The sequence below is a fragment of the Exophiala bonariae genome (assembly GCF_035927105.1).
Source record: "Exophiala bonariae strain CCFEE 5792 chromosome Unknown scaffold_21, whole genome shotgun sequence".
Lineage (NCBI taxonomy): Eukaryota > Fungi > Ascomycota > Eurotiomycetes > Chaetothyriales > Herpotrichiellaceae > Exophiala > Exophiala bonariae.
Genome location: NW_027042496.1, coordinates 637,760 through 652,276, shown reverse-complemented (window position 1 = coordinate 652,276; position 14,517 = coordinate 637,760). Strand labels below are relative to the sequence as shown.

General features: G+C 48.0%; 5 protein-coding genes across 5 annotated transcripts; 1 reads left to right on the top strand and 4 right to left on the bottom strand.

Annotated features, from left to right (window-relative positions):
- Window positions 1–801: 801 nt before the first annotated feature.
- LTR84_005802 (uncharacterized protein) lies at window positions 802–1,986 on the bottom strand (the record flags this gene model as incomplete). Its single annotated transcript, XM_064849366.1, has 2 exons — window positions 802–1,917; window positions 1,981–1,986. The coding sequence occupies 2 exons, from the start codon at window positions 1,984–1,986 to the stop codon at window positions 802–804; spliced, it is 1,122 nt and encodes a 373-aa protein (XP_064704069.1).
- A 1,192-nt stretch (window positions 1,987–3,178) lies between these two features.
- On the bottom strand, window positions 3,179–3,710 carry LTR84_005801 (uncharacterized protein; the record flags this gene model as incomplete). Its single annotated transcript, XM_064849365.1, has 2 exons — window positions 3,179–3,349; window positions 3,432–3,710. The coding sequence occupies 2 exons, from the start codon at window positions 3,708–3,710 to the stop codon at window positions 3,179–3,181; spliced, it is 450 nt and encodes a 149-aa protein (XP_064704068.1).
- Window positions 3,711–5,494: 1,784 nt separating this feature from the next.
- On the bottom strand, window positions 5,495–7,028 carry LTR84_005800 (uncharacterized protein; the record flags this gene model as incomplete). The annotated part of the gene is made up of 3 exons (XM_064849364.1): window positions 5,495–5,614; window positions 5,670–5,936; window positions 5,997–7,028. 3 exons carry the CDS (start codon window positions 7,026–7,028, stop codon window positions 5,495–5,497), a joined length of 1,419 nt encoding a protein of 472 aa, XP_064704067.1.
- A 709-nt stretch (window positions 7,029–7,737) lies between these two features.
- On the top strand, window positions 7,738–9,777 carry LTR84_005799 (uncharacterized protein; the record flags this gene model as incomplete). Its single annotated transcript, XM_064849363.1, has 6 exons — window positions 7,738–8,075; window positions 8,124–8,216; window positions 8,274–8,481; window positions 8,531–9,521; window positions 9,577–9,641; window positions 9,691–9,777. The coding sequence occupies 6 exons, from the start codon at window positions 7,738–7,740 to the stop codon at window positions 9,775–9,777; spliced, it is 1,782 nt and encodes a 593-aa protein (XP_064704066.1).
- Window positions 9,778–11,008: 1,231 nt separating this feature from the next.
- LTR84_005798 (uncharacterized protein) lies at window positions 11,009–12,757 on the bottom strand (the record flags this gene model as incomplete). Its single annotated transcript, XM_064849362.1, has 5 exons — window positions 11,009–11,450; window positions 11,751–11,824; window positions 11,886–12,034; window positions 12,089–12,202; window positions 12,256–12,757. The coding sequence occupies 5 exons, from the start codon at window positions 12,755–12,757 to the stop codon at window positions 11,009–11,011; spliced, it is 1,281 nt and encodes a 426-aa protein (XP_064704065.1).
- Window positions 12,758–14,517: the final 1,760 nt, after the last annotated feature.

Genomic DNA, 14,517 nt, shown 5'->3' with positions numbered 1-14,517 from the left:
ATTTGCTCATCCACCGGCCTGAGCACTTGTCACACGTACGGCCTTTAGATTTCGAATGTCAACTTTGACCTTGAAGCCAGCAATAGGACTAGACGAAATTCCGAAGTAGTCCGAGCTCTCCCGCTTGTGACGGCGAAGTAATGTAACGTTGGGACAGCCAAACAGGAGCGCGCACGAAGTACATTGAATATGACGTCCAAAAACTATGGCCTTCCAGGAGTGATAAGTGCTCTACGGCTGTTTGCTTAGCAAAATGGCACAATCTATGGCAGCTGTTTTGAACTCAGGAGGAGCTACATGCCTCAAAAAAAGAACAATTTTGTTGCAACTCAGAGGGAATTAAGGCCATAACGACTATATTTACTCTATCAGCTATGACATGTATCCTACTACCTAAGCGCCTGCGAAGCAAATTTCCAAGAACCTCTATGGAGGCGGACAGCTCTGGTTTAATTTGTTTGAGCACCACCAAGATAGTTTTAACCAATACCCCGACGATATGGATGGGCAGAAACAGCAAAGATCAAACACTGAATCCAACGGTGACATTCCACCAAAATATTTTGGAAGCCTCCATCTCCTCGACCTCATGAAATTTGCACACGGTCAGAGTCAGGAAGACCAGAGCATGTTTCCGCTGGACCGGAGCATGTCTTTCATTTTCAGGATCACTGGTCTCCAAGCATCAGTTAGTCACCGCCGACAACATGTCTCCGACGCCCATGCTCCATGTTGTCGAGAAATCCATACTACAAGCGACACCCCTGTCTACAACGAGGGATCAAAGGAAGTAGGATAGTGTCACCTTGGCGCATCCAGGGCGTCCTTTTCGTTGTAATACTGGAAAACCACTTGAGCCTTCTTAATTCGGTACATCATAGCGAAGGGCGAGAGAAATTTGAGAAGGACAAGCCAACCCGCGAGTGTTGGTAAGGTATAATGGAGCCGGTTGACACCTCCTTCTGAGAAGATTGTAATCAATGTTTGGAACCAGTGTAGCGAAGGAAAGAAGTAATTGATGCGGAACCAGTGGTTGGTAATAGCTGGATCGGCCAAAGACGCTGCCAAATTGAAGATGACCCATGTCAGAAAAACGAACGATGTAAATGCGGCAGGGATGAGAGCGGTAATAATATCCAAAATGTCGAAGCTAATCATGCTAAATACCCATGTGATAGACCAGAAAGCGAAGAACATTTTTGGATTCGTACGAAAAGAGCCTTCAAAGCCGAAGGCCCATCCTGCAGCGCAAAGGCTGGAAAGTAATGGCCATATTGTACTGCAGATAAAGCGCGCGTAAATATGCGCCCGTGGATTGTATGCCGCGAAGACATGCTTGCTGTTGAAAATCCCGTTCAGTGCCATGATGAAGAAGAATTGCATCAGAATTGGGAATACTGCACCAATAGTGCCTATGATAGACTTGCCATCAAAGTGGTCAAACTCCTGCGATGCCGCGTTCGCACGAATAGAGTATGCTGGACCAGCAAGAGCACTTACTGCGGCGGTAGTGTTGTGGTAACGGGCGCTGGCGAGTTTAGGCGCGACGAACCGGCCACTGAAAATACCAGGTGCTGTGGATGCAACAGTGGCAGTCGAAGCCTGGATGCCTGAAGCGTAAAGAGAGTAATATCGAGTCGTTAGGAGATAATAAGTATAAACATCAGTGGCATTGTATACAGCAGCCGTACCGTCCAGCGCTTTTTCGAATCGGGCCGATGCGCCTGGGTGCACAACAATTGCTGCCCAGTATTTTCCCCTAAAGACATCCTCTCGGACTTGCTCGGGTGAGAGTCCAGAAGTATCGATATCGACAAAGGTTGGAAATCCATACGACTGGTTATCCGCCCTCGCTGCAATCCTCAGGGCCTCGCCAAAGTCGCCGCCATCAAAGTCTGCAAGAGCGACGGTCGCACGCTTCACATATTTTCCTTGGTTAAGGAAAATACCGTGCACTTGAGATGCGTTGATCCAGAATACAGCCATGATTATAACTGACACTGCGCCGATGGCCTTCAGCAATGCTGATATGGAAACGTGTTGTGCTTGAGCGCGGGTTGTGGTTGACTTGGACTCTGCTGATGCATTCTGATGAAGTGCCAGACCCTCGTCAGAGGCTTGCGTCGACGTAACCATTATGCTCGGTCGTAGGAATAGTTACAGCCTCGAGGCGTGTTGTATAAATTGAATAGATGAAGGAGATCACTCGAGGGTGCTTTGCGATGAGATTAACAGGCAGGGAAGAGGTGAGCTTTTATAATACCTGCAAACAACCAGAAAATTGGCTTGCAATACTCGTCCCGATATGTTATGCATAATGCCTTGCCCTTTGGTCTCGAAGGGTATCGGAAATTAGAGCATCCGAGGCTAAAGCGGGTCGAGGATGAGAGTCTGACCTAACAGCAGTGGTCGGTCTGAGTGACCTTGTGCAGAACGGCATTGGCGCAAACCTATTTTAACACGTCTTGATATCTCTAATTCGCACAGACAAGCAGCCATGCACCTCGCCAACGCCGACTGAAAATGAGACATTCACGACCTTGCTTCACAGCTGAGGCGAGTCTATTGTTGTTACAAGTCCCGAGATCATCGAACACGCTGTTTGCCCGAGTCGGTTGAATGGGCAATGTTGATGTAGCAACACCGAGCCAAGCCACATGCGAAAGCAACGACAAAGTACGCCACTGGTACTCCTCGCTGAAGGCAAATGTCTCACTAATGACCAGTCCCTTGGGAAAATTGACAGCATAAGCATTGACAATTCTCTCTAGTACGATTTTGATGTGGTTAGATCAGCCAGGGAACCCAACGTTTGTGGCAGTGGTGTTGACAACGAATGGAGACATAAAGTTGAACTGCGGCGCCCAAATGCAAGGACTGGTGCGGATGGGCTTGCGTACTTCGTACATGGAGTTGAAGTGGGCACGGTACAACTATGGTGCCGAATATGGTGGCCCGAACATTCGCAAGCGGCCTCTTATTCATATCGATAGCTGCATGCATGCTCGACTGTAGTACTATAGCAATTTTCCATCAAGCAATGCTCTCCTCATGACTTATCTTCTTTGCGACCATGATCGCTACCGGCTTGTGACACGAGCAAGGTAGACCACCAATATTTTGAAGCACCACGCTCACACCGCTAACTTCTATGCGAGATAAACCAAGCCCGCTCCTCTTAAGTTATGGGAGGATAACGAATGTCTTTGGGAACATCCACAACAACAGGCGCGCCACTTGCAACTGCCCAAAACTTCTGTATCTGTCTCAACTCGTTGAAAATATAGAAGACGATATACTCCGACCGAATAGCTTGCCCAAACTTGACGGCAGGGAACCCATTGGCCTTCTAAAACACATCAAAGCATCAGTAAACCAAATGGCATCTGTGTGGAGACAGCAAATGTTGTCACAGTGCATTGTGGACTCACCTCCGTGTCTTGTTTCGGCACGAAGTAGATTGTTGCATATATAGAGATACCCTTGTCGTCAAGGACCACATGGTCGGGATAAAGGTATTCATTCATGGTTTTCCGTGCTTCTCCAAAGAAACCCTTGAGTGGGTCTCGACCGCTGACTTCCACTGAAACAGTCGGAATCACCATACTAACATCTTCACTGTACCATTGGCAATATAACGGGACATTTTGGCTGTTGAAATCTTTCAGGTATGACTGGAAGTCAGCTTTCGAGTTGATTACCTTTGTCATTTCGCCCGATATTGCGGTCTTGCAGATTGAGCCTAAACTAGGAGATTGCGTGCGACTTACAGATAGCAGACTTTTTTTATCAAAGTAGGAGTTCAACAAATTCTTCAAGAGACAAGTCTCTTCGTGCCACCCAGCATCCCTTCATTCAAGAGTGGTGGGGATTGTGGGGTCAGGAGCATTTTCTGCAGCGGTATAAAGTGGGGGGATCCCCGGCAACTGGATGGGGTCATGCTGACGAGTGGGTGTTGGTGGCCCTTGTTATTCCTAGTTAATGAGTGGCATTGCCGCTTTATATAGACGCAACTAGTCATAAGTGCTAGCAGGACTAACCACTAGCCCGCCAAGCAAAGTGCTAGAACAACACCCACTCCATGCCACGTGACTAGAATTAGTCTGTAAAAGCCTCTTCTTGATAGTCCTACATCCTTTCTCCAGTGTAGGAAGGTCTCTTGATCTCTGTGGTAGCCAGGAGTCAGCCTCTTCCTCAATAAATGCCGTGGGAATGGGGACAATCAATGGTCTCACTACCACTCAGTGTATATTGAGCGATGTTCTGAGGATATCGATTATGTAATACCTTGGGAAATCACCCTTGATCATATGCTCAATCGCTAATCGAGTCGCTAGGTCCAATTAGCCCTCTTTAAGGGCTAATAGCAACTCACCTATAATGGCTACAGCAAATGAGAGGAGTGAGCTGGTGAATAGAGCGGGTTCATGATATTATTCTTGCAAAACTGGTAGAATTCAGTAGTGTTATAGCTTGTTTAGCCCGTACTTCCCCCTTGGCCCTGGACTTCGTGAAATGGTCAAATATTCGAGTTAACCATTGGTAGGTGGTTAAATCGCTAGACCTGTCTGGATTAGTAACAGTCAAATACCATGTACCCCGGAGCTCTAATCTCTTTGCCACCTAGTAACTTCCCTGGTTAATCTTGATGAAAACTAGAAATGGTAGAGTTTCATGCCTAGAGTAATCAGGGTGGTGCACATAACGGATCCTCAAATGGTTTGACAACCTAGAAATACCTCTGGAACTGATGAATTCAACAACAGTTATCTAGCTGTTCTTTAAGGACTCTCAATCTTCTCTTGCTTCCTCTAACTATTCTAGTAGCTGCGGCAATCCCGGTTTAGAAGACTGTCTCATTAAAGTTATAAGTATCTTTAGAGACTAATTTCCTCTACACATTACATTGAGAGCTGAGAAATATAACGCCAGCCCTGTTTCAGAAAAGAAGCGACAGAGAATGCAATCATAAGGCTTTGAACATGAACACGAGGAGGCCTTACTCAGTCACCGGTACTTATGTATAGCCGTTAACCGATTGATTGCCAATAACGCAGACATGTTTACAATCTCGTAATCTATCTGGTATCGTGGCGAAGAAACCTGTCCTAGAACATGTGCCACCTGTGTTTGAAACAGGCTCGACATCCCGAATCTAGATCTCGACTGTGGGCTATGAACGCATTGTCGTGAGCATTCCTTCATCAAACTCAAGTTATGATTTTATCTTCCTTACCCGATGCAGTTTCGTAGTGCAGTTCAATTTGTTCGAAGAATCCAAGGACGCTACGATTGCGAGCTCATAGAGGTCATTAGAGGCAGTGACGATGGAACTGGGCCTTGAAGATAGCTGTGGCAAAATGATTGCGCGTAATCTAGAGTCTTGGCCTCGGAGAACCACGTACGCTGACAGGAAATAGTGATGGGTACAGCATCATCGCTGTGAGAGAAATCTTCATGTCTACCCTTGCATGCATTTAGGTTGCCAAAGGGCTCAGCGATTCCACTTGCGCTCTAATGATTTTTGAAAACCTCGATAGCCAATAAACATCTCGTCGGGATCGTACTTCTCACGGATCTTCAACCATTTCGTAAGTGCAGAGTCTGTCATAATCTGACAAAGGGTCAGTCTCGTTGGTTGGGTCTTAGGGAGATGGCGAATTAGATACCTTTGAGACTCGCTGATTGACATCAAAGTCCCCAGCATGCTGACCAAGACCAAGTTTCTCGATTTCCGTGTATGTATCAAGAGCCCATTTATCCATTTTTGCATCAAGAGAAGGGTCTTGGTAGCACACCATGCTCGATATCATCAGTCTGGAAGGCAGACTTAATGCTTGAATGTTTTCATCAGGCCTAGAGTCCACAATTGCAAGTGCACCTGTGGCTTTGCGAGTTGGTAACTTGAGCAAAGCGGCCTCTGCCTTGTCAACAATCTAGATTACCTTGTCAGCGTGCCTAGCTCTCGCTCTCGGAGTAGGCGATTAGTGCCTCACCTCATCATCAGACGCATCGAAACCCACGAGAACGCTTTCAACTCGATATCTTTCACCATTCCCCCCCGGAATAAACTTATCCTGTAGATCCCATAGCGCCTCAAATTCTCTTTCTTGCATTGGTATCTGAGAGACTACAATCTTTCGAAACTCTTCTGGAAGCGTGTCGAGTGGGGCGGCCAGTGTTTTGGCTTCCTCAATAGAGTCGCACCCAATTGTAATATTAATGAGCATGAGAACCCTTTTTGCTCTGGATTCATCGTCCCCAAGGCCTTGGCCGTCGGCGTACATAGTCCCGATGAAGTAGTCGACCTGTTGTTTAGGTATACGCTCCGCGAGCTCTATAGCCCATTTGAGAAGAGGCTTGAAGTGGTCTGTTGAGTCGAGCACGTAAGTGGTGTCAAATAGCTTCCTCAGACGATCCGTTCTACCCCAGACTCTAGTCAATACACCGAAAAACCCCTGGCCACATCCACCGGCAGCCCAAAACAGGTCGTGATTGTCCGTTTTGTTAGCAATGACGACCTCTCCGTTCGGTGTGACAACCTCGATCTGTGTGACCCAAGACTCGTAGGTATACCCATGGCCGCGGCAGAACAGCCCTTGACCACCTGTGAGAAGGAATCCGCCGGCGCCAACCGTCCGTGAATGGCCATATGGAAAGAACCGTCCGATTTTTCCGCAGTGCCCGGCCAGTTCTTCAACAGTATGGCCAGGACTAAATGTCAAAATTTGACTGACTGGATCATACTGAATATCTTTGTTCAGGAACTTAACGTCAATCAACAACCCTTGCTCAATGACCGCCGGAGCTGCAAAAAGGTGACCACCCGACCGTACACCAACCTTGAGACCTTTCTCTTTGGCTCTCTTCACAGCTGACGTGACATCCGTGGTTGTTAATGGCACGACAATCTCCACCGGCTTCCGGTCAGGATGACGAGCATTGTAGATACGCGTCCGGTACCGCTCGTATTCGGTTGAAGTAGGGTCTAATACCAGGGTGGACTCGGGTTTGGCATACGATCCCATGGTGATAACCTTCACTTGAGAATGCTGTTGAGCTTATGCCGGATTCTGTTGACAAGGTCAAGTTATATAGGCTATAGGGCACAGGAAGAAGGAAGCAGGAGAAAGGAAGAAACAACTCACCAGGCCCGAGCCTAATTAAAGGCCACGACTTGTCTCAGCAGGACAGTCATCTGAATAGTTGACAGGTTGGTTGCATAACTTCCTGAATCGTCTGTTTCCACCATGGATTTTTGCTCAGCCCCACCTGTTGATATCATGGTGTGGACCTTGTGGTAGCCACCGGAGAGAGTGGCGCAAGATTCGAATGACATTTTCCGCAGGCAGCATTGCAAGCGAAAACCCTTCAATGTCTGATCGCCCATGGTTACACTGTTTATGTCACAACAGAATTATGCACGGCCTCCAGCCGACTGTCCGATAGATGCATCTCAAGTTCCAATGTCCTCGAAATGTCGTCAAAGCATGCCAAAGACTAATTATTCTGCTGCTCATCAACAATATAAGCTTTGAGTCACTTTCCGGGTATTAAGCCAATTAGATGGTCCACCTGACCTCCCTGGCAGTCATCCTCCTGCATGTGCGAACCCGATCTAATCATGCGCATAGCCACCTAGATCCACCGACTCGATTTGTTCGAGCGTTCCATAACATGAAAGCAACCCAAAGATCCGAAAACTTGCTATATATTGATCCAGTTCGGCCGACAAGTATGACCGAGGGTCACGACTTCAACAGATTTCCTCCCCCTATGCTTGAGAAGCCAACCACGTGGACCATGGCTTCCGTCACGCCCCCCGGACGGTATAACAATTTCTCAGAAGCTCATGAGCGACACCGAAAGCTCTTCGATAGACCTCTCCTTCACCCTTGGGAAGATGTGTTGCCGCCAGGAGTTGATCAGAAACTTTTTGACGCAGTGATCAATGAGTTGGTTGAACTACTAGGTTCCGACGGTGTCTTCGTCGGGAAAGCGCTGGTAGACTATGTAGACCCATTCGAACTCTCCGAGGCAGAAGGTAAACGCAGGCAGCCAAGTGCTGCAGTCTGGTACGTTATTCTGGCAACGGACTAAATAACCGGGAGTTGACGTTGCAGTCCTCGATCGCTCGATGAAATCAAAGGCGTCTTACAAATCGCGAACAAGAACGCCATACCTCTCTGGACGTTCTCACGAGGCAAAAACCTTGGGTGAGGTCATGGTTTCACGAATGCTCAGCTTGTGCCCAGCGCTAAGTCTTTGTCTAGGTATGGAGGACCGGCACCAATTCTCCAAGGATCTCTCATCATCGACCTCCATCGGTTGGGTGAAATTATCGAAGTTAATGAGGAGTTCGCCTACGCAGTTGTCGAGCCGGGCGTTACTTTCAAGGAGTTATTCGATCATTGTGTCGAAAGCAAACTAAAGGTCTGGCCTAGTGCACCTTCTTTGCCGTGGGGCAGCGTTATTGGGAATGTAAGAGCCATCCTAGAAATATCTCCACTGTCCATTGACTCCGTTGTAGACCCTCGATCGCGGTATGGGTTTCCTTCCGACCGGCGTCCATTCCCAACAGATAGCTGGGCTAGAGGTACTCTTAGCCAATGGAGACGTTGTGCGGACAGGTCACTTCGCCAACAGCAAGTCAAAATCTGGCCACTTAACCAAGCATAGCTTTGGACCGTCTATCGAAGGGCTGTTTCTGCAGAGCAACCTAGGAATAGTGACCAAATTGGGCATCTGGCTGACTCCCCAACCGCACAGTTATATGATGTGTAACCTTTCCGTTCCCGATATGAAGGATGTGAAGATTCTTGTCGACCTTCTTGCGCCAATGCGGAGGAATGGCCTTATTCCAGGGACGGTGTGGGCATGCTCTGGAACGGAAGTCCTGGCCGCCATGCATAAACGTGCCGAGATCTGGAAAGAACCCGGTCCAATTCCGCATTCGCGGCTTGGGGAACTCCTAAAGGAATTCGGCATGGGACTCTGGAACGCAATGTTTGGTCTCTATGGTCCTAAGTCCGTTGTCGAAGCTCAATTCAATGAGATCAAGGCAATTGTGGAAAATCAAGCGCCAGTGGCTCAGTTCAGGGGTAATATCTACGGTGGTAAAGATTCAGGACTGGTGGATGTCTTGTCCATCCCCGAGCTCGATGGCGGTATGTGGGCTGGCGTCCCAAATTTTCTTTCATGGGAAGGACTCAAGTGGAATCTTCCTCTTAATTCCTCCGCAAGCCAGCCATCCCATCGAGACTATGCGCCCATTATTCCCGCTAACGGTGATACGGTTTTGGAGTGGGCCGAGGTTTCCCGCCGGATTTGCGAAGAGGAAGGTTTCGACATCTTTTGCGACTTTTTCATCCTCGAGAGACACGTCATCTTTGTCTATCTCACGACCTTCGACAAGGCAGACTTGAAACAGCGGAAAGCAATGAAGAGTATCTTGAGTCGCCTCCATGAAGAAGGAGAAGCGAGAGGGTACGCACCGTATCGGTGCCATATTGATGATATGGGTAAGTTCGTGATAATCCCTTTTTCCACGACCTGAGACAGGCTGACGCTACGAAGACCGAGTATCCGAATCGTTCGACTTCAACAATCATGCATATCGAAGATTTGTAGAAAATCTAAAGGTAAACCAGTTCATGCCTCTTGACTACATAACCCCTAACTTGGTTATAGGACACATTCGATCCGCAAGGCATCCTCTCTCCCGGGAAATCGGGTATCTGGGGTAAACGGTTTCGAGAAACCAACGGCAGCACATAAGAGAAATGCTTTTTGGGCAGCCACAATAAAACACTAAAGCTAGTTGAGGTCACGACGGCTGGCTGGCCAAAACTGCAGCGCATGGTAATAAGGCGGAAGTGCGCAGAACCTCCACAGCGACACTAACAACCATGCGAATATCAGGTGCCGCTGGGTAAATGGTCACACAACGCAAGAATAGCTGTAGCAACATGAATTTTACGACCTGGTCTCATCTCTCATAACCTCTTCATATGTCTGTTAGATCGCGTACCCACCGTCCGCTGCTAAACCCCAAACGAGATCCTGCTTGACATGCACATTCCACTCAATCAGCACATTTTTTCACCATGACAGATCCAGTATAAGCCAAATTAGTTATGAGAGATGCGAACTTGATTAGAGGAGCACTGCAGAGATAACAAAGGGAAAATTCGTTCTTCCCATAGTTTACAGTCAGCTGATTCAAGACAGGTGAAAGTGTCGCAAAAAGGAGCTGGACCTGCAAAATACCGCAGAAACCTGTGCATCGTAAGATGCCATCCTGTAGGTGTAGAATAGAGCTACTGCAGCATTCAAAAATCTTCCCAGCTTTTAAGAATAGGCGCCTTCGTTTCTTATCGTAAGGAAGTCATCAAGTTTGCATCACTCGTCTGCACGGCACTGTGAGGTGTACCTCTGCCTGATCCTTCGGTTATGGTCTTCCTGAGGACGAGTATGGCATTGCCATGTGCTTCAAGCCCTATCCGAACGCAGCTGAAGAAAACCACATGTGCCAAATGGAGTGCGGCCGGTATGGGCTCCTGGTTTGAACAGGATGGCAGTAAATGATAGCGAGCCAGGCGGCAAAGGCATCGTGCCGTTGGAAATGTTTGGGTAGATCGTGATCAGCATTTGAGCTTCAATTGTGCTATCAGCGTCTCCACCTTCTGATGAAGACTGCGAACCCCTATTTCATAAAACATTAGACAAGAATGGACAAGCACGCGGGAGGTGTGACACATACATTGGTAGTTTATCATGTCGACAAGCAGGTCAGAGCATATCACTAGCGGAATGAGAGCACGATCAAACTCTTCCATATATCGCAAGTCATCGAGCTCTGTAAATGCTCTGTCTATCAACGTGTCGAGAGATGAGTGGGATTGAAACTCTTTCGACCGTTGAGCTTGAAGGTGCCAAAATAGCAGGAGACCTAGTGACGACTATTAGCTTCGCGTAGCTGTCTATAAGTTGCCAGGCGTACAGGCAATCATTCAGAGGCGTGAGACCAGAAATACTTACAACCTTCAATCAAACCGGGAAGACAAAGTGGCCCTATACGATGTGGCCCAACTTTCTGCAGATAACCGAGGCCATGCTGGCAGTTGATGTTAAAAGTTTCGCCTGCACGCATTAGGGCTTTGTTGAGGTGGTCGGTTGCAAATGGCCTCCCGATGGTGATGCTGGGATCACTGATAAGGTTTTTTATTGATTCAAGTTGGTTACTTGCATATAGGTGAAAAATAGCGGAATCCAGAAATGATCGCGAGCATTGCAGTAACGGCGAAGAGGTTGAGTCCACTACCATCTCGTGGTACATATCGTCGAGGATGGTGATCGAAGCTCCCATTCGTTTTGCAAAACTCTTGTAAAGTTCCAGATGTCTTGTGGCCGCCATTCTCTCAAAAGCACAGATTTGGTAGTGGATCGCACTAATAATAGTAAGTAGACCAAAGTCGCTCAGTTTGCGGTTAAGTCTTTGGCCGCTCACAACTGTGTTGAGTGATTCAGGAAAATATGACACCTCGGTAGGCCGTGTCCACTCCCCATCACATTTAAGCCACTCGCTTGTCATAGAAGGAAGTGCGAACTTAGGATCGTTGTTTGGGATTTGGAGAGGTCGATGTGTTGAAAAACAGCCGAGAGAGGTTTCAATGATCATACCCGCTGCTAAACATCTTGAATCATATTAGAGGCTGTTGTAGTAAGGCAAAGTGTGTAGATACACTCACCTACAGAGGGTTTCGCCGTAGACCCAGTCGGTATAGGTGGCGCCTTGGAAAGCGGCTAAATTTGCATGGGCAAGCTGAAAGAAAAGGTTTTTAGTGATGGGGTTTGGTTCAGTTATTTCTAGGATGTTGACCTACACTATTAAGGGCACTCAGTGACTGGCCTGCACCGTGATTGGGTGACCAGACATCTGTGCCGGGCCCAATATACTCCATGAGGAGACTAGCTTGTAAAACCCAAAGCTCAATTTTTCCACCCTCAGGGCCGGGAACACCATGTAAACTTCCTATAGTCCGTGTTATCAAGTGTTTTTTCTAATCAGTAGTGACAAGCTTAATACCTTTCTGTGACAATCCGCCTAGAAGCTGCGCCCCACTTGATCGCAACTCTGAAGCTTTCAGTTTTTCGCACAGGTACATAGCTCCACACGCCATAATTTCAATGAGTAGAGGAACTAAGTAAGAATAAATTTTAGTGGTCGCTAACAACACTATACCCGGTACTTACGAGGTGTGGTGACAATATTAAACGATGGTGGATGTATGATTGGTAGACAAGGAGCCATATTCTCGAAGAATGCTTTCACGTAGCGAACGACTGCGCTTTTACTGGGGAACCGAGAAAGAACGATTTGGCCGTCAGGATCCGAAGAAGCAAGGTTTGACTTCAATTTAGCATAGCCAACATCATCAAGCGCAAAGGGTTTCTCCAAAGGAGGACTGCCGAGTAGAAAGCTGCTCGAATTATCGATTGGGAGCTCCGAAGGAGTGACCGAAGTATTGTCCAGGAGAACAAGGCTCGGTGAGAGAGGATCTGATGGCTGAGGCGAGAATGATAGGATATCAGAACCAAATATCTGGAAGAATGCCGGTTCAGTGTCTAGATTAGAAGGGAAGCAGTGCAGGATGGAAGCAAGTTGTGCATCTCGATCAACGTCGCTAGCAAAGGTTTCCATGTCGCCGAGTTGCAGTTTCGGATCGAGAGGCACTGGCAGTTGTGCAAGGTCCATCGGTGCTCGAAGTTGAGTTTGCTGAAAAGGCTCCTTAGATTGCTGGTTTGTGGAGCCTAACATAGAGTCCTCCATCAACCGTTCCTCTGGTGGAAAAGGGCTGGCATACTCTCTAGGCCCCGAACCCCCATCGGATAACGTTGCAGGCGGCCCATGGGCTTTTTCTGCATGAAGGTTTCTGATATGGCGAACAATAACATCCTTCCTAGAGGACGATACCGGGCAAAAGGGACAGGTGAAAGGCTTCTCTGGTCGATCTGGTTCAAACAATGTGAATGGAACGGACTCAACGTGGCCACTGGACTATGCATGACCTACGTATTTTCGCATGCCGCACCAAATGCGCTGAGCGGCTAAAGGTGGCATCACAGATCAAGCATTCGAAAACTTTTGCGTTGTAATTTGTCTGGCTGCCATTCACGTGAATTTTCGACCGCTCTGAAGCAACGGCTGAGGCCATGCCGGATTAGAGTAGGTGCCTGCTGAGATCGAAGAGTGAATGTGGTTGAAGTGCAGGACTGGTGTCGTCTAGGATGGTACCCAGCGACGCATTTGATAGAGGGGATTTGTACTGGCAAGAGGAGGAAGTTGTGACTAGAAGTTCGTTTGCGGGGATGATGCCCTCATCTCGGATCAGGGAAAGGCGGGGTTTTGAACAACGACGCTTGAACCTGAGGCCAGGGGCCATGCTGGCAAAGATTTGCGAGGCTAGGGTCATTTAGGTTACAGATTGAAGGCATACCTGCCAAGGTTAGAAATTAGCTTTTGGCTTCTACAAATACTGCGTCAGTCGATGAGCTCTGTCCTGGCCCTAGTGCTTTCCCCTGCCGCCGTCACGGTACCGGTGCCCCAGCGCCAGTGCCCCAGAAAGTATGCAAGGGTTTCCTCTTCATTAGTAATGTGGTGTTTCTAGATCATCGCCAATGGCAGTCGTGGGATCTTAAAGAGATATTTACCCAAGTAAGCGTGTCCTTGGAACAAAGGAAAGATAGGGAAGCAAGGGTCGGAATTGGAACGATCCTGAATGGCCGACTACCTCATGCATAGTCCGTGACCTGTGGGAGACTCGGCCTCCTTCAAAGTGACTAAGCTTAATTTCTCGCACGTCCTTTGCCGCACAGTCCATCATTGGTTGCTCACCACTAGCATTAGCATAGCTAATTAGCACAGAACATCGGAGTAGTATAACGAACATGAGGTTAGGTTGCACTATCAGCATGTTGTTTCACGGAAGAACTCGGAACTTTCTCCCAAGAAGCTGATGGATGTAGTATTTACAAGTTTGAGGTATACTGTAGTCGTGCCGACGGCGTCACGGCGATGCAATGTGTTCGAAAACGTTCAGTGTCGCGTTCAAGGGGGCATTAAAGTTATGTGCATGCCAATCCACTACTGCAAAAATGCATAACCGGCCAAAAATGTGAGCCGTGGTGCACAGGTGGGTAAACACGCTTGTACCATCGACCTCGGCTCGGATATGAGTGTATGCCGTCCTTGACTTTGCAACTTACCCACCGCCACAGTCCAGTACGGAGGCGCTGTGTACAGTCTGTGGCATTTGGCTTATCAACCAAAGCAGCTATTGCATTGCTGAGTACCAGGGGACGGGGACTGCGTGAGAACAAAAGCCCGCCCCACTGCTCCCATGATAGGCTCACCCACCAGGGCCCTGTCAGCTGTCTAGCATTGATTTCACAAGCGCCACACCTACTAGGTAGCTTACAAGGAGTGTGGCCGAAGTTCCTGCTGGGTATGGAAGT